At 36.9% G+C, this 20,290-nt stretch overlaps 1 protein-coding gene across 2 annotated transcripts in view; it reads right to left on the reverse strand.

Annotated features, from left to right (window-relative positions):
- Positions 1-19,932, reverse strand: part of RAVER2 (ribonucleoprotein, PTB binding 2) — a 48,409-nt gene extending 28,477 nt beyond the window's left edge. The window contains exons 1-3 of one of the 2 annotated variants that reach the window (XM_087719533.1): positions 19,520-19,928; positions 5,625-5,691; positions 2,218-2,684 (exon numbers count right to left, since the gene is read on the reverse strand). In XM_087719533.1, the coding sequence (XP_087575659.1) occupies positions 2,218-2,684; positions 5,625-5,691; positions 19,520-19,693 (708 nt within the window). In that variant the 5' untranslated portion in view covers positions 19,694-19,928. Of the gene's footprint in view, positions 1-2,217; positions 2,685-5,624; positions 5,692-19,519 lie in introns of both variants that reach the window. The other variant, XM_087719534.1, reaches the window with a different exon arrangement.
- Between the last annotated feature and the right edge of the window lie 358 nt (positions 19,933-20,290).

Consider the following 20,290-nt stretch of genomic DNA (forward strand, 5'->3'; position numbering starts at 1 on the left):
CTCTAGAACAATATAAAAACATAAATAGGTATAATCCACCTGTGCAAACCTTGTCAAAGTGGATGAAAGTTCCTAGAAAACAATGCCAGCCACTAGGATTGTTCCAAAATAGATTCACAAGTAAAACATTACTGGGAAAATGCAAAATATATCCTCAGATAATAACATTCTGCCACAAAACAAAAACACTATCTATAAACAAAATCAGAATAACGTTTAGAAAAATAACAACTGTGAAATAACACAGCCTGCAGCTGAAAGGACAGTTACGATAAATATCTTTGCAACATGCCAGAAGAAGAGCAAAGACAGCTGGATCACATGTAAGTCTATCTAGCCTAATATTTTGTTCCCACGGTTGCCAAGTAGATGTCTCTGGAAAGAACACAAGCAGAACATGAGTGCAGGCACATCTTTCTACACTTTTCCCCAACAATTGGCACCAAGAGTTACATTGCCCTCCATTTCTGGAAGGCAAGATATAGACATTAAAACTAGCAACTATCAGTATCTTATCTTCCACAAATATTTCTATCACTATCTTTGTAATTGTAAATAGATATGATAACCTTTATTGTCATTTTTTTTCTGTGGGACTCTGGCACACATTAAAAATGAAATTCTGTTGCTTGCTCTAGAAAATGTACATATATATAACACACACAGATATGCTATATACATACATACGTATATACCTACACCCTAACATATAAATACATATAAGTATTAATCACTTTCCAACTTGAATACATAGCGAAAAAGGAAGTTTGAGAGTTCACAAGGTTGATTCTATATGGAACAAAATCGTGGAGGAAGCTGGATGTTCTGCTTCTGATACTACAAAGTTTTCTCCAAGAAGGTAGCAAGGAATGGCACTATTTCTAACTTATCCTGATCAAGGCGCCCTTCTCCATATTTATCCTGCGTTTCCTAGGTTTCAGTGAAGCATTCGATTTCTTTGGACAGCACTCATTTATTTTATGGTATGATTAAGTTCCTTATTCTTTTTTCTTCAAAGGGCCCTTAATTTCACATTTTTGTGTTGTAGTTAGTCTTGTAGTTAGTCTTGATTCCAGTGGTGGGATTCAGCCAGTTTGCCCCATTTTGGGAGAACCCATTGTTAACTTTTTGAGCAGTTTGGTGAACTGGTTGTTGAAAGAAATCATTAGGGCAGAGAACCTGTTTTTAAATTATTTAAATCCCACCACTGCTTGATTCCTTATGTTTAACATTTAGCCCCCTTCTGTATTATATTGCTTTTGAAGAAAAGTTTCTGAGTCATGGTAATGGAACATTATGTGGTATTCCCAGTGGTTATACAGTAAATAGCATTGTTTTTTTCTGGTAAATCAAAGCCAGGTCACATCCAACCTGTTTATAAATGGGAGTTTGATTTGTTACTTCACTTGTTAACCCTTAATATTGAACTGCAATTAATAGAATAACATTTATACCCCTTCAATTCCAATTGTTTGTTCCTAACCATATAATTTATTAACAAAATAAATAGCACTAGCTGCAATAAAAAAATTATTTTGTTGGAAGAACTGAGAAAATATCACATGGTCTAAATTGGGGAGAAAATGGTTATTGTAAGAACTGCCTTAAATAGACATAAAAGATTGGTTTTTCTAATGTCGCATTTCTCATCACTCATTTTGGATAGAAAAACTTCCAGCTATGATTCCCAGTATATTTTTAATGGAAATTCATACTGTACCTTAAGAAAGGAATCAATAACATTTTAGGAATAAGATATTATTGTACAATTTTGTGCAGTGCTGTGAGTGCCAAAAAATAATTTTAAAAAATAAATATTAAAAAATTTAAAAATCAAAATAAAGTACAAGTTTTGTAAATATAATATTGTGATATAATGAAGAAGATTTTTTCTTACTCCATCCTTCAGAACTTTAGATTTCCCTAAGACTTAATTTTTTAAAATTCCTAACATTTCTCTTGAATAGCAATTTTATATATGTTTAAATAAGTTACTATTATGTCAATGACATATTAGCTGAGATATTCATTTATGTAATTTCCAGGTGACTTATAGATGGCAATCATTGTCAAATCTAATCAATAGAGCTACAATATATAATTACTCATTAATGTGACCATAGTAATCTGCAAATCAAGGAAAAGTTCATGCTACGTCATTAAATCATAACATCTGTGAAGACAGCTTTCATTTTGAAGAAAAAGCATTTCACTTACTTGGTAGAACACAGGCTTATAATTAGTTGAGAAATTTTGCAAGAGGTCATCACCAGTATAGTCTATAGGAAGGTTTTCCACACAAAGGCATTTTGAATGTATGAGTTCTGCAGTTATTTGATTAGCATCCATCCATTGTGCAAAAAGGACATTTTCACCTAATGGTTTGCCAAGAAGGTCCAACCTAGCCTTTGCTGCAGAATCCTTTTTCATGTATTCCACAAAACCATAGCCCTTGGAATAGCCCGTGACTTCACTGTATACCAAGAAGTGTCTCTCAACATTCCCATAAGGTCGCACTAGCTCTTCAAACTCTTGCAACGTATAGAAAGGGGGCAAATTGGTAATGCAGAGCAGGGCATCGGTTGGCTGAAGCTGCAGTGATATTTCTTTTCCTCGGAGGGAATGTTGGTGAAATAGCCGTATTGCACTCTGAGCTTGGTCCCCATTCAACAGAGTAACAAAAGCTGAAAGACAGCAAATCAGACAAAACTTTTATGTAAACTCCATGACCGGGTTGGGCAGGTTTTAAGCTCTTGGGAACTATCAAGCCTTGTGGTTTCTAAGTCCAAGGTGTCTTGAAACTGATATTATTTCACAACCCTTTCACACACAAAAACATTTCCCTGCACTCTCCATTTCAGCAATTATGATTTAGGAAAGATAGTGTTATTTTCTTCTGTTTTTTTACCCTCAACTGTGCTGACACAACTCTTTTGTTTGCTCCTGAACTAAGAAAAGCCCAATAATTTCTTAAAGATTAGTTGAGTAACTTTTGTTAAACTCCAATATATGCAGAAGGCATAACATATAGTAATAGTATTTTTTTCTTAATTTAAAATCAATATTACAAATTCACGATATTAGCCATTTTCTTTCACTTGGCTCAGATAGATCCTCTCCTTTGGACTTTTTCAGGATTTGCTATTCTTCCCATCATTTTCTGGCAATCCACCAGAAGATCAAGAGGTGGAACCACCTCGAGATATAATTCATGGGAGGTATACATGGGATACGGGGTGGGGCACAGTAGGAAAGAAGGAAAGAAAATATTTTTATATAACTGTTGCATTGGCCAAAAACGTACAATTTGCAGTTTTATGACATGACATTTTTACAATCAAAGTATAAAACAATGCTGATTTTTAAAATAAAATTATATTCATATGTATTAATACTGTCAAGCAAATTCTAGGAATAAACCAAATTCTAAACTAACATTAAAGTCTGTTCATTCTTCCCAGGTATACATTCCTCCTTATTACGTTTGGTTAAAAACTGGCATGATGTCATTAGAAGGTAAAAGTGTTGCCTGGCACATATAACCTTTTAAAGTTATTGCCGACATATCATATTTCGATCAGACTTTTCCTGAAATTTAATTCCAGGAAGCTCTGGTTGCAGGATTATTGTTTAAAACCAAAAACATCTTTTATTTCTGCATGCCTATTAATCATCTGTTTCTACTGAACACTAAAACTCAACTGGAAGCAAAATAGAATGGTAAGAAGATACTACTGAGAATCAGGAATGTTAACATCTTCTTTCAAGCCTGAATAATCAAAGGTTATACTATCCTCTAGTCTACTCAAGAGGTTTACTAAATAAAATATAAATGGAAGTCTCGTAGAGGAACTGGTTACAATGAAAGGCAAGTTTCTTATATCAGAGCTATGCAACCGACCCCTCTGAGTCCTTTCAAAGTTATAGCTAAAATGACTTCTGAATATAGCATAAGAACATTTTAAAAACGTAGGAAGTACTTCTTTTAATAAAGGTTCATAGCAGCTATGTGTGCACTTCCATATTTTTTTTTGACAGCAATACACAATTCATTCAACTTCCTAGTCTAGATTACTACCTTTGAATTCTGGAGATCTTCTAAGTTCTAATCACGTCTTAATGTTTTAAGAACAGCTAACAAACAATCATATGACTATTACTTAATTTGAATTTTTTTATCCTTTTCACATTCTTGTTGGAATTCATTCCCAATACGTCAAAGACCAAACACAGTCGTCATCCTGGAAAACATTTTTTTCTTTCTATTTAATTTAATTTTCGGAGATTGTCTGGACAAGTCTCTACAGTTTTCTTGGCAAAGTTTTTCAGAAGTGGCTTGCTGTTGCCACCTTTGTAGGCTTGAGAGAAAGTGACTGACCCAAGGTCAGTCTCTGTGCCTAAAGTGGAACTCAAACTCATAGTGTCTTGGCTTCTAGCATTAATTACTATATAACTGTATACCATTTTATATACAATCCTGATTTATTTGAGATAAAGAGAATGGAATAGATTATGGAAAGAAGAATCACTCCAAATCAGGCAGCATATTTTGGATTGTAGACAAGGTTTTCAGTGTCAAACAATTCTTCAATTCCATTACATCCCTATAAAATACCATCCCTGCTATCTATTATGTCCCCTGGAGAGGAGTTAAAAAAAGTCTGGCAGAGGAGAAGGGAGTAGGATTCTTGTAGAGGTTGGCCTTGACACCAAATATCATCCTATTATAGATTTAAATTATTTTTTACTCATAGTATTATACAAAAAGTTAAGAAGGGCAGTTTTTAAAAATAGTGTTAATGTTGATAGTTAAGTTACCCACCATAATTGTCCAACAGTAACAATGATAGCCAGTAAATTGCACTTCAGAAGTTCTGGACTACAACTCCGCTTAGTTTCAACTAGTTGTTGCCTCCAAACTGTAAAAGGCCTTTTAACCATCATTGAATTCTACCCTCATGTATCAATAATGCAAAAGCACTCTAAAATGGATTGCCACTCATTAATTTTTTTAACAAAGATTAAAATCCATTGATGGTACGCACTAATAGACTAATAATTACAAAATTCAATGTGACGTTAATTTAGAGGAAAGATTTGCCTTTGGTGAGGTGGGAAACTATATAAATTTGATGAATAATAATTTGCTAGTAGCATTTCCTTTTCAGTGGTCACTTTGCGCACCCAAGTTATTGATACTGAACAATTAAATTATGAGTATGCATTTCTCAAGTGATCCCTAGTAGAATAAATACTAATTGCCCTTAATTAAAAAAATATACGGTTTCTAATGTTACCTAATTATAAATTTTTTCATTGTAGTGTTTATGTAAGAGTATAACTTCAGATTTAATCATGTTAGACTGATTCAAATATTTTTTTTCAGTTTGCCATTGTTTGTTATTCAAACAAACTAGTACAATATGATTTGTGCATATAAAGAAAAGAATCTGTACAAGGAAGTAATCTCTCTCTCTCTCTCTCTCTCTCTCTCTCACACACACACACACACACACTGAAGCAACAATTTAATTAAATTTATTAAATTAAATTGTTATTAAATTGTGAAATTTAATCAAAATAGCTAAATCTATTAGCATAACTATTATACTGCAAGTTTTTACCTGTTCTTTTATGTTTGTCCACATAGCAATACTTCAGCTCAAAGTCTTTTAATAACTCATGGATTTCCTAAAAGAAAAACAATGCATGATTAAATACAAACTCAATGGAATGATCTTTTTTATTTCAGCTTAAGAGACTTGAAAACATTCCAGGTAAAAATTATTCTGGAGACATGCTGCCAGAAAATATTAGTTAAGTATCAATATCAGCATGATGCAATTCAGCAGTAAGCAGGACCCTCTGAAAAACAGAATTCACTTCATCTTATTTAAAAAAATATTTAAAATATTTGCCAAAGATTAGCTTTCAAACACAATTTTGAAGTTGAAAGGCATTTCCTCACAGTGATATTTTCTGTCAGCTATATTACATGTTCTTTGTAGAAAGAGAATACCAGAAATACCAATCCTCAAAATCTAAACTTAACCACTCGTGTTTCATGAAATGTATGAAATTAAACCTCAGGCCAATTAACTGCCACAACATCTGCGACCAGAATTTAACATCGTTTGACATTTTGAAAACCTGCTTTTTATTATTGTGAAATAAGGCTGCATAGGAGTAGAAAATTTTCCCCTATTTCTATCAACTTTCTCTTCTGCTGTAAAGTATTTTTCCTCCTCTATAATTAGTTGTATTGTGCAAATCCTCATGGAATACAATGACTAGCATCTGCATCCTGTTCCTCTAGTGTATTGATAAGAAAAGGACCAGCAGAGGAAAACATTTGAATGCTGCAGTTTCCAGGGTTAGGCTTCCAGCTAAATATTGATTTTATACTGAGTCCATAATTCATATCAGTCACACTTATACCATTATGAATTACCACTGTTATTGTTATATAGACTGAAATTTATGTGATTAGCATTGTCATGTTGATAATATTAAGATAGTTCTAGAAGGAATATTATTTTTTAAATTACTTTTTTATTGGAGTTACATTCTACCCTTTCTCCAGACAGACAACTGGGGTATGTTCTTTCATTTTACCGACATTAGAAGTTTTGGAAGACTGGGCTGAAAAAGAATGACTAATGCAAATTCACCAGATGAGTTTCCATGGTTTAATGTGCTTGGGTTCTCTCTAGTGTTTATCCATCATCTTAATCATTAAAACATCTGTCTTTTTTATGTGGGTTGGGCTGGAGCTTTAAAGTCTTTGCTTGACAAATTATGTGCCATCAGGTCAGTGTCACCTTTTAGCAAACATATAGATTTTCTTCATGGTGAGCCTGGTTCTTCATGTTTTCCAATGGTGTACCCACACTCTCTAACTGAGTTTATCCAGTTAATCTCTAAAGATAAACAATACTGGAGAAGACTCCTGCGAGTCCCTTGGATTGCAAGGCGATCAAACCTGTCAGTCCTAGAGGAGATCAACCCTGACTGCTCTTTAGAAGGCCAGATTATGAAGATGCAAATACTTTGGCCACCTAATGAGAAGGAAGGACTCACTGGAGAAGAGCCTAATGCTGGGAACAATTGAGGGCAAAAAAAGAATGGGACAACAGAGAATGAGGTGCTTGGATGGAGTCACCGAAGCAGTAGGCGTGAGCTTGAATGGACCCCAGAGGATGGTAGACGACAGAAAGGCCCAGAGGAATGTTGTTCATGGGGTCATGATGGGTCAGACAAGACTTTACAACTAACAACAGTCAAAACTGACTTTGATACTCAGCTTCCACTGATGTGCAACAAAGAGCCAATACAAAATTTCAAATGTTACAGTCATTTCAAAATTTGTATCTTTCTTATATTTGTTAGTTTGTATGATTAAGAATTGGAGGAGATCCAACATATATCTGAAGTTCAGGAAGGAAAAAATAGTAAACTGTAGAGCAGCCTTACTTGATAGTTTGATTATACCATCTTATAAATAATTGGACCCCATCCTTTAGTCAAAAGAAGCAATAAATATGTGCTTGGATTTTATCACATGTCATCAGTGTTGTAGAGGATTGGAAGTTTTGACTCTTATTCGCTTTCTGCTATTAAATTACAGTGCTGAAAACTTCTGCTTTTGCTACAGAGCAATCTGTGGCTGTTCTGGGTGTTGCAAAATGGAGGAATTTCAATTGGCTACCACCTCTTTGTATACCTTATAGGTATGTCTTTACTGAATTAAGAATTTATGTTATATATTCTGTTTTAATAGAGGTCAATACACAAATGGCTTGGTTAATAAATGGTGACTTATTTTTGTAAAGTTATATGGCTCAGTAAGCTGTTTAGTGTTCTTTGATGAAATTCCATCAGAATAAATTATCATTATCATTCACCAAATACTTTTCATGCCAACAAAAATGTAAGTTGTTTGATACTCTATGTTTCTTGATTTGTTTTAGCAACTAGAAACCCTAAAGTCAGTTGCTATGTAGTTGTGGTTTCTTGATGTTATATGCTGTTTTGGTCATGTTTGCTTTTGTAGATTGCAGAGATGGACCATTGGTCTTACCTGAAGGGTCGTTTTCAGGGCGCTGCAAAGGAGAGTCCAAGCAAAGGTTAAATACAACCAAACTGCCCAGAACTGAATTGAAACATTAAGCCACGCCTCTGGTGCTGATTATCTTCAGATTTTTTCAATGAAGACATGGAACTGTTGTGCGCTGAGAAGTCCAACAATGGAATCCAATAATCACAACAATAAACAAGTCCAACCGGCACAACCAAACTTAACTTGATAACAGCAGAGCTAGACCCCCGGGTGGGGTGGACTCTCCTTCGCAGCGCCCTGAAAATGACCCTTCAGGTAAGACCAATGGTCCTTTTCCAGAGCGCTGCTCAGGAGAGTCCAAGCAAAGGACATACCCAAGCTAAATGTCACTAGGGCGGAAGCAGTAGCAGTCAGGGTCTCTCCGCTGGAATGAATGCCCTGCAGCACACGCCTCCCAAAGGCCCCTTCCGCTGAAGCAAATTTGTCTAGCTTATAATTCTGCACAAACAGAGACAAAGAAGTCCAGGTGGCCGCTCTGCAAATTTCCTCAATCGGAGCCGAGTCGCCCAGGCTGCCGTGATGGCAGCGCTCCTAGTAGAATGTGCCATGATGCGACTGGACACCGGTTTGGACTGCAGGACATGAGCGAGGGCAATGCAGGCCCTAAGCCACCCACCAATGGTAGACGAAGACACCTTCCTGCCCTGAGATGACGGCTGGAAGGAAACAAATAGTGACTCAGAATGACGAAAACAGGCAGTACACTTGATGTATCTGCGGAGCGTCCTGCGTACATCCAGCTTGTGCCAGCATTTCTCACGGGGATGTCTGGGATGCGGACAGAACTCAGGGAGGATGACCTCCTGAGCTCGGTGGAACCAGAAATTAATCTTAGGGATGAATGATGGATCCAGTCTGAGGATCACTCTGTCTTGTTGAATCGGGCACAAGTCCTCACAGACAGACAAGGCAGCCAACTCAGAAATACACCTAGCAGAAGTAATGGCAATGAGAAAGGCGGTTTTAAACGTCAAATGCTTCATGCTGGCTGTCCGGAGGGGCTCAAATGGAGACTCGACAAGGGCACGCAAGATCCCAAGTCAGGTATCTGTGAACTGCCGGAGGACTCAGGTTAGCAGCTCCCCAGAGAAAACTGAAAAACTACGGATGGTGGGATGATGGCCGAGGGAAGACAGACCGTCAGGAGCCAGGATGGTGGAAAGCGCCACCACCTGATGGCGGAGAGTGTTAGGCGCCAAGCCCTTGTCAAGGCCGTCTTGCAGGAAGTCCAGAATGATAGGAACCGAAGCTGAGGGAGCCGAAACGCCATGAGTAGAACACCAGCGGACGGAACTTTCTAAAGCCTTTTAAAACTGCCGCCAAGTCTAGGAAGAGCCCTGAGGAGCTGCACCGCACCGCACGCTGTCCTCCAGAAGGCACAGACAGCAGCCACAGAAACCTCAGCGGGAAAATTCCCCCCCCACAGTGGGGGTTGCAGCAGTGCTGGTGTCGGCACTCCGACCCACGCGCTTCCCCAACAGCTGCCTGTGTCCCTGATAACGCCTGGGTAGCAAGCAGGACGCCAGGGGGGACAAGGGGTGAGAGAGAAACCTAATTACTGGGAGAAGTCGATAAAGCTCACCAAGCTTGCTCACACCTTAAATCCAATCCGTTCTTAAATTAAGCTCAATGGAGAGTCCATTGAGTCCATTTCTAACCATAAGCAATATGGTTAGAATTGAAGACAAACTCTAAGCGCGTCCACTGGGCTAGCTGAATTGAAAAAAAACCTGAAGATAATCAGCACCAGAGGCGTGGCTTAAAGTTTCAATTCAGTTCTGGGCAGTTTGGCTGTATTTAACCCTTGCTTGGACTCTCCTTGGAAAATGCAACTTGACTGAAATGACACAGAAGTATCTGTAATACATGAATTAGTAATCTTGAGGTTTAAAGGAAACAGAGTCTGTACATCTTACACTTAAGATAGGCCATTTGGAAAAGTTGGGGAACAATTTCCAGAAGAAAAAATGACAGGAAATATCTAAAAAGTCTGTAGAAATTCTATCATCCAGGTCATGGTTATCCCAAAGGTGCTTTTTAAAGAGACAAATGGACTTTCTTGTTTTTTCTTTGAAGATGTTTCACTTCTCATCCAAGAAGCTTCTTCAGCTCTGACAAAATAGTGGGGAATGTATTCTTCCATTCCCCACTATCTAGAGGTAATAGTACCTGGTAATAGTAGTTGCAGTTTCCAGAATGCAAATAAACGTATTTGTTTTTTTATTCAACAGTGTTATCAAAATAAATTGTATTTTGGTTAGATTGGATTTGGATTGGATGAGATTAGGATAGGTGAGTTGAGAATAGGTTTTCACATGGAAAAATATGACTGTGTGTGGGAACTGTGATAGAATACTAAAGTAAAAGAATGGGCAGCATTAGTTCAGATTTAGAAGCACATTTAAATTTTATCAAATGCAAGAGTTATGCTAGATTTCTATTGTTAGGATTTTTTAAATTTGAGATGTTTCAAAAAATGTGCCCCCTTGTGGTCCGTATTTAAGTACCAGTATGTACAGATTTATTTGTTTGTTTGTTTGTTATTAATTTTGCACCATGTCTTTTTTCTTATATATGCATTCAGAGCAGTTTTATAATATTTCAGCCACTTAAGAAGAAAAATCAGTACAAACAACATCAATAACAAAAGTTTGATAAAAGAAATAAATTTCTGCCATTTGATCATTTCCTAGATATTGGGAGTATGAGAGCTAAATGCACCTCTCTGGAAAGAACATTTTATAGCTTGGAAGTCACAGACATAATGGCCTCTCCTATACTGAGATGCTGGACACGAGGGTGTCTTCAGAAGGGACTCTTCTGCTAATCTAACTATCGTAACCGGGCAGGTTTCTAACAAGAAATAGTTCGACCTGAAGTCATTTTAAAAATAAATAATCAACTAATTAAGCAACCAAACAAGTTCATCTGCAATAGTTTGAGATTCTTTGTTTATAAAAATAAGCCAAATGTTGTACATAGTTTCTAATTTGGATATATATATAAAGAACTGTTTATGTTCGTTTCAATCAGAATACGTATTTTACTGCATATCATGGACACAATACAGAAATCACATCAGACAAAAATGGAAAGGAGACAAGCTGTATATTATCCATCAAAGAGCAGTTCTAAAGTTAGTATACATACCTCAATATACAATTTTGGAGAAGTACAAGTAATTCTGGATTTACAGTCATTCATTTAGTGCCCAAATTTAGAAAGGCACTGAAAAAAATAATCAATGACTGTTTTTTACGCTTACACCATTGTAGCATCCGCACGGCCACATGATCACAGTTTAGACACTTGGCAATTGGCATGTATTTTATGAGGATTTATGAGGATTGCAGCTTCTCGGGGTCAAAAGTCACCTTTTGTGACTTTCTGACAAGCAACTCAACGGGGAAGCCAGATTTACTTAACAAATATGTTACTAACTTAATAACTGAAGTGATTCACTTAACAACTGTGGCAAGAAAGGTCATAAAATGGGGCAAAACTTACTTAACAAGTGTCTCAGTAATGAAAAGTTTGGGCTTAATTGTGATCATAAGTCGAAGACTACCTGTAACAACTTAATGACATTATTTTTGGGAGGAAAACTGATGCAACTAAAAGAGTAATGTATCTTACAATTTTTCATCTATCACATCCTAGTAGAGAGAGAGCTCTTAGAGCCTACATAACCAGTTTTATGTATACTAACTAAGTCCCTTTGATGCCAACAATAGTATATGGTCTACACATATGCACATCTTCAAGGTCATATGCATATGCCTCCAGACACAGGTCTAATAAATGAACGACCTGAGTCCAAGATCATAATGCACTCTTGTTTTGCCAATCTGCTAATTCAATATATGTAGTTTAATGGCAGGATCAAGTATCTTCTTTTTAGTCAAATTGAACACCGGTCTCTTATTTCGTCGGTTAACAGCTGTCAAATGCCATATTAATAAAACATGATGCTGCTTTTTGGAGGCTCTACGCAATGAAACTATGTTACTGCTGTTATTCAGTAATCAACCAGACCTACCCAATTTCTTATGAGGAAGCAGAATTTTAAAAGAGAAAGGGAAATCTTATTTGTAAGGATAGCAGTTAAAAGTGCTTTCCATGAAAGGCAATTACAGAACAGCTTCTTGATGCTGTGATGAACTATTTACTATTTAAAGACATGCCTGAAACTTGCATAATGGACAACTGCTTTTGTTACCATGCATCATTATTCTGAGAATAGTCCATCAAATAAAATAATATCCAGCTGACATCTATAAAATCAAATTTTAAAAAGGGATTAACAAAGTACATTACACTTATATGCTAAGTTTATTTTTAGATCATGGAAAATATGCTATGCTATTCAGCAACTCTCAATGTAGTTAAATCATGTTGTACAGCTTGGTAGTCATTGTGTTTTTACAAATATAGCTGTCAGAATCTCCAACTCTTGAACTGCAGATTGCCTGTGTTATTTCAACAGTTCCAAATAAGGGACCATAAGAAATCAGGGATTATATCTCAGTGTGATATGCTTGTAGAAAAATACATATAAAGTTCTCATTCTTTGAAACAACCCGGGATATTAACTAATGGATGATGGAGAAACACCACAAATGTCAAATTATTTATTAAAGTTTATTAATACATTCAGAATTTATACTTGCACAGAGCGACCTACGTTTTATACTTCCTTTTTTATTCTACTTTTATATCTACTTTTTTATTCTCATGAGCTATTACGAACAAGGAGAAGAAAATTTCCAAAGTTACTTAGGAATGAGGATGTTGACTCTATTCCCTTCAGTTCAAGTCCAGCTCTACCAATTTTACAGTCTCAGCTGTGATTTATTTATGTATTTGCTTGTTTAAATTATTAACATATTGCTTTTCATTTATACATAGATGAAGGTTATTGTAGTGGTATAAAAGAAAAGAAATCCACAAAATGTGGCCTCTGAGTGTGTATAAATAAGGAGCAATTAATCAGCTACTCAACCAGGCATTTGGGATAATATTATATTATATTAAATATGTTATATGCTAATAGGAAAAAACTTACAGGAAAAAGACAGGAACACTTTTTTTCATTTGAAAGCCAAACCATTTAAGTATTACAAATGGAAATATTGCATGTATAAAATAATTATTATTATCCTACACAAAGAGCCTTGGAGTGCTACTTATTGCTGTACTATGTGCAGTTCCTCAGTGCCCTAGGAAAATAACAGGATAAGCAATATCAAAATTACTGCCTTTTGTGAACCAAAACAAGGAATCATTTAAAGAAATGCAGCTGGGCATTTCTGACCATCCTTTGCATTTTTTAAGCAAATATTTTAATTATTTTTTTAAAAAACCAATAATGAAAATGAGCAAAGATATAAAATAATATAAATACTGTATTTCAGCAACTCATAAAGTATTACAATATTCTTTTCTGAATTTTTTGTTTATATTTGTTTCTATAATAATTAAGAGCAACCAAAATAAAACCCTATATTAAAACATAACATTTTCCAAACATTTCTTAAATGCATATTTAGCAATATATAGATATTTATGGTAACTCAAATTCTAATATTCTAAAAATACAACTGCCTATCTCTATTATCTGCCATTGATGCTTCAATAGTAAGACTGTATACAAGACAAGGGGATACACTGGCTGTGTCAATATTGTATTTTTTGTACTGCAGAAAAGAGAATTGAGAGACAATAATTTCCTTGAGACCATTAGCAACCTTTTCAGATTACAGGTGACTATTTCATAATCTTGCAAGGTAGCAAGAATAACCATCTTTCTATGAGAGATTCAGATAATATATCTGGAATCTTCTTAAATGTATCTATACAACAATAGAATGGCCAGAGAGAAAATAAATTATTCAAAGTCATCCATCAAGCTTCAAGTTCAAAGGATACTTAGACTTGGATTAGGAAATCCAGGTTCAGCACTTTTAGTTATAACACTACACTAACTGTAAACTGTCTTACATTTTTGTAATCAGCTATGAGAATTTATACAAGAATCTGGTAAAACATTTAGCATTGTTTTGCATTCTGAGAATCCAAGTAGTCATTTAGACATATTTCAGAGGTCTTTCCCTTTCTTGCTCTCTCTCTCTACCTATCCATTCATATCTGTGCCTGCCTGCCTGCCTGCCTGCCTGCCTGCCTGCCTACCTACCTACCTATCATCTATCTATCTATCTATCTATCTATCTATCTATCTATCTATCTATCTATCTATCTATTAATCTAATCTAATCTATCATTTACCATTTATTTTGCTACCCATCTCATGGTTCAGTAGACTCTTTATTTATTCATCAGTTTATATTCTGCCTCAATCAACAAGTAATCATGAATTTTTAATAAAGATTATGTTAGAACTGGAACTTCCTGGGTTTTGCTACAAATTCTCAGAAAGAGTCCTTTCCTTGAATTATACAATTTCAGCATAAAATGTAAGGATATGTTTAATTTCTGACTCTTCAGAACTAGAAAAATACTTTACTGAAGATGTAACGTCAAATTGTTGCAATCATTATTATTTAAGTTAATAGGGCCAGATAGTGCAGTTGATGGGGGTTTGTCCTTTTTGGCCCATTTCTGTTGCTTCAGCCTGTTCCCTGCCCTTATATGTTTTTTAGACTTAGGTGACATTTTCCATCTAGGAGTTTAACTGGAATAAATATCATTTCTTCCATTTATGCACATAACAAACTTACAACACTGGTTGTATCAAGACTGGGCCAAAGTCATCTAGAGTGTTTGAGAGAGAAAAACGGATTTGAGCCTGCCCTATTCCAACCCAACATCTTAACCATTAAACAGACCAATTTTCCCACATAAGTGTCAAATTCTTGTGTCTTTCTGGGCCACTGTGTCCTTAAAAGAGCTTCTGGACAGTTCTATCCATAGGGAGGCAAGTGGTGATTTCTCTACGAGTACTCCCCCACCCCCATACATTTCATTAAAGCAGAGGAATTCTCAAATGAAAAACATATACAAACCAGCCACAAAGTGTACCTTTGGGAAACTCTTAAAACAAGATAGCATCAGAATTCAATCTAATCCTATGCATACCTATTTGAATTGTCATGATTTCAATAGAAATTGGCTTGCCTTATTTGTTTATGTACAATGAGATTATAGTTACAGAGTTTGTTTTAAAAACCCTGTCCACTTCCTTGTTCAAAAACTGCTAAAGGAAAACGGCCAATCATGCAATATACACAAGAGGAAAAACATTTCCTTTTTGTCTTATATGCACATTATTCACACATACAACTTCAGCACTTTTGGGGAAGGCAGCAATTTTCTCACAATATCTAATTGTGAGTGGCTTCCTCTTGCTTTATTCATATACACGCATGTGCACAAAATATATTAATTTTATATGATGGACTCAAATATCTTTTGAAATAACAGGAAACAACAGTTTTCAGTATTTGCCATAACTATGTATTCAATAAAATTTCATTTTATATGTATGCTGCTTAGTGTACATTTAAAGTGACAATAAAGTTATTCTATCATCTGAAGTGGTGTAGTAATAGTGCAAGATTTAGTTTGCTGTGAATTATTTGTTCTTATTTCTAGTCAATGTTTCAATGCATATTCAGGAAAACAATCCTGATAAATAATACACTACAGTGCCATATGAGTGTTTTCAGACCTCACAGGTAATATACAAAGGCAAACATCTGGCAAATAACTCTTCTCTTTTTACAATTTCCAATCTAAAACCCATTTCACAGGAAAATTGTTGTGTAAAATTATATTTTAAAACAGCTACTAAGTAGCTCCAGTCAATGATGAAATTCTGCTTCAACCAGTGGCTGCAACAGGTGTTTGCCATGGGCCCCAGAGATTCAGCCACATCCTTTCCCTTTCCATCAGCTGTGCTCCAGATTTCTGTCTTCTCCCTACCATTAGCAGCAGGAAGACAAGGCTTTTAAAGAGGATTATTGAAAGAAATGTGGGTTCACTGCCTCCCCTTCTCAAACAGTGATCTGGAAAGCAGTGATCCTAAAAAGATTCTTTGGATGTGGAATCTTTGTCCTCCTCTTTCCAAGGGATTATTCTAAAAATGTGTTGATTCTTCACTGTTATTATCATCTGATTATTTGGGCTTTGAGAGGAAGCAGAGAGTATTCTGGGTCATATCAATAGTGGCTAGGATTTTTTTATACAGACAAAACATCATAGTTTGTTTTGCTGCTCTTAATTTTAAGTCTACTTAAAAAAACCTGATTAGTTCAAAGAAGGGAACATACTTAATACCCCCCCTGCCTCCATTTCCCCATGACAATCATCCTATAAGATGGGTTAGGTGAGACAGTTACAGGCTCAAAGTTTCCCAGCTTTTTCCCAAAGTTTTATCGGAGGCTTAAAATTTAGGGTTAAAAAAAAACATTATTATTTCTATGCAGTATGTTTAACATCCTGCCAGGCTAACTCTTTTATTGGTTCCCATTTCTGAGGTAGTATTTTGAAATTGTTTTCCTATAAGTGTCAGCAGTGATAAAGCAGAAAACATAAAACTTTAAAGTGAAATTTAGATGTTCCAGTTTGTTTCATGAGCCTAAGCACCTGAGATCAGCAGGGAACTGCGTGCTTCCTCTTCAGAACGTGCAATATTGTCATTCTGTGTAGAGCTAAAAATGAAGTTCTTTTCCAAGTCTTCTAAACCTAATTGACCAATTTTAGTAGCATTGGCATCTATATTTTACTAAATAATATTTAAACTATAGTGATCAACACATGAGGGAATATAGAACAGTTTATTGTGAAATAAAATTTTAATGGAAATTTTAAAATTCAAATAAGATATTTTTATAATTATTTTACCAATATTAAAAAGTCAGGCAAAAAAAGCTAATTGAATTAGTGTTCACAATAAATGAAAGTCATTGGAAATATTTCTTATGTTGAACATATCTCTACAGATATACTCCACTGGTACTTAATGGAAAAAGATATAAAACCTTATATCCACACTTTCCATCCTAGGTGCTTGCAATGTCACAATAAAATATAGTACTGTGTAAAATACTAGGCAAAATACTTTATTGTCCTTCACAATGAAAGACAGTACTACGTTAAAAAAAAAGAACCATAAGGTCTGGAAAAAGTGAACAATTAACTGCAATTTTTGTCTTAATTAACCTTCAGGATAAATCTTATTTATTAAAACCAGAATTTTTTCTTCATTTTTATCCTGGATATCCTATACAACTATTTCCACACTTCAGGCTTAAGTTTTTTAAACATCTCACAATCTTTTCTAAAACAAGAGATTTTTAAAAAGCCATTTGCTATATAGGATAAAAGTTTGCAAAATTAAATACCACTCAAGGTTTTAACTATGCAAGCACTTCATATTGCGAAGGAAAATGTTTTGGATTAACATCCTTAGTACAACCTACACAGACTATTTTTAAAAACAAAAACAAAACAGATTTGCTCCAACTGCTCATGGAGATGATGAATCTTCTCTAAACATAAGGCAAATATTTTTTTTACATCTGAGAAGATGAACCACCAATTACAAACATATGTTTAGATACACAAAAATAGCAAAATGTTTGTTCATTGGTAATTCAATTACCTTTATAAAGACAAATAAGGCATTAGTGCCAAGATTCTCTGCACGCTTAATTTTTAGCTATAACAGAGTTAGAAGAAAGTTAAAATTTCAAATTGTAATGTGATAGCACCTGTCAAGTCTGAAATTCTTTTACACAGCTAGGCCCCATAGGTTTGAATATTTTTCTATTACCAATATATTTTACAATCACATAGAAGCAAAATGACATTTAGGAGCTAGAAACTTGATCAATGTTTGCAATGGGAAGTTATAAGAAGTCTATAAATTCACTCATGAAAAATAAAATAAATAGAAGTCTTTTGAGAGTTTGAATCTCTAATGTGAATTAGAAAAAAAAGAGATGGTCTCAGACAGCATAAATAATGCTTTATTTGGAGAGAAGGAGTACATGCAAGATGTATTTCCAAAGACTCGATAAGATGAAGTTCAGATATAAGTTACATCCAGACAAGAGAACAAAAGTATTTCCTTTTGCATCTTTTTTTTTTACTACTCTAGCAGTCATGAATCCTGACTGCACTTCCATTTATGGGATATCTGTCTCAATCTAAAGGGAGTGGGACTCCTGTATGATTTATTCAACAAAATATACAGCATAAGCCTCCAAACACAGAAATTATTATTATTTTAAAAAAGAAAAATGGCAACTATATTTGGAACACCTTACATCCTGCAAGGATAGCTTTAATGCTACCAAACAACAACATCTGCCTATCCTTGGGAAGGAGTTGAGAGCGATAAAAATGCCAAATCCAGCCTGAACACAGGGCTGGCTATGCCATCAGCCACAGTAATAATGCTTCACGCTTGCTCTTCTATTGCCAGAGAATTCTATAGTTACAGAGAGAGCAGGCAAGAGCTTTGTACATTTTGCTGCCACTAAAGCAGACAGTTTCTTTGGCACACCACAGTTCTGTTACAAAGAACTATGAAGTGCAGCCTGCCTACAGGACTACTTTGCCCTATCTATGACTTCCAGAGTTAGCTCTTTTCCTAACTGTCCTCATGAGTCCTATTCACACTGCTATCTTAATCTCCCCTGATCTTTTCTTCCAGAGATTCAAGGTCTTCTTCAATGTCTATGGGGGTGTCCTGGATAAGGTGCTTTTTTTTTTTCAAGAGTCAGCTGGACTTTCTGGTTTTTCTTGGAAGATGTTTTGCTTCTCATCCAAGAAGCTTCTTCAGCTTCTTCAACTCCCGCCCCCATCCAGTCCGAGCTGAAGAAGCTTCTTGCACGAGAAGCCAAACGTCTTCCAAGAAAAACAAGAAAGTCCAGTTGCCTCTTGAAAAAATTCACCTTTAGGACAAAGGTTTCCTCCTTTCCTTGCAGGAACTTGGGCATCTACGACTCTTCTATGAAGGACACTTGCCCCACTGACTAGCTGGGTTTAACAGGGATCAATGAACCGGTTCCGCTAACCTGGGAGAGTCTGAATGTCGTCTCTCCCCTAACCTGGGAGAGTCTGAATGTCGTCTCTCCCCATAGAAAACTCTCCCTTTCCCGACTCAGTATGGAAAGTGCTCAAGGTTTCTTTTTCAATACTGGGACGATCTGGATCTTTGAACTATCGGTCATAATTCCCAAACATCACAGTGGAAACTTGAGGGAATGGTAGTGCAATTGTAGTTCTGGGGGGACACCAAGTTGTTCCCCGAGATCTCCGTCGCGGTTCCCGCCACCCCTCCGACTCCCGGTGTGGCCCCCCCGCCTCTCCCGCACTGCCGGGGCTCCGCGCCTTGCTCTGCCCCGCCGCGGCTTCTGCTTTTTCTCCACCCACCTGGCTGCTACTTTCGGCGGGCAGGTTCCTCAGCAGTATCTTGCGCCTGTTACTCAGTTCCCGCCTTGTGCTCTGCAGCCGGCGGGCGATCTCCTCCGGGGAGAGAGCGCGGGGCTCCCCACTCGCCCCCAGGTCGGGCTCCCCGGGGCCGCCGGACCCCACCGATGCCGCCATCTTGACGGCCCAGAGGCGAACACGTTCTCCCTCCGCCAGGGCAGGGGAAGCCGGTGGGCGGGAGGGGAGCCAGGGCGGGCTGGTCGGAGCGGGAGGGGCAAGGAAAGCTCCGCAGCCGGCGGTGGTCAGCCGCCGCCGCCTGGGACACAAAGGAAGCGCGAGGAGGACTGGGCTCGCGCGCCCTCTCTGCCCGGGTTTTGAAGTTCCTGGGCGCGCTTTCGTTTCTAGCTCTTGCCCGGGAGGGATGCTTGAGGGGCGAAGGGATCCCGCGCGTCGGTCGCTGCGAAAAGGATGAAGCTCTTCCCGCCTCCCTTTAGAAATCCCGCTAGCCAGCTCTTGAGTTATCCGGGGACTTTGGATTCGTAGGCTAGGGAGGGGAAGGGCTGCTATCCTGTCGGCAGACCAATAAGCTTTACGCCTTTCTCTCTTTAAGAGCTGCGTGACAAGGCAATTGAGGGAAGTGGCCATTGAGATGGCCACGATAAGGGGAAACACGTTGCTCTCGGAATGGCGTGGAGCGGCTAACGCCTTGAAGCCAAAGTGGGTTAATGTTTCACCACAACTAGGCTATATTATACAGAGTTATTCCTGAGTCTT

This window comes from Thamnophis sirtalis, unplaced genomic scaffold (assembly GCF_051295495.1).
Source record: "Thamnophis sirtalis isolate CommonGarterSnake01/CBP01778 unplaced genomic scaffold, rThaSir2_p1.2 scaffold_7, whole genome shotgun sequence".
Classification (NCBI taxonomy): domain Eukaryota; kingdom Metazoa; phylum Chordata; class Lepidosauria; order Squamata; family Natricidae; genus Thamnophis; species Thamnophis sirtalis.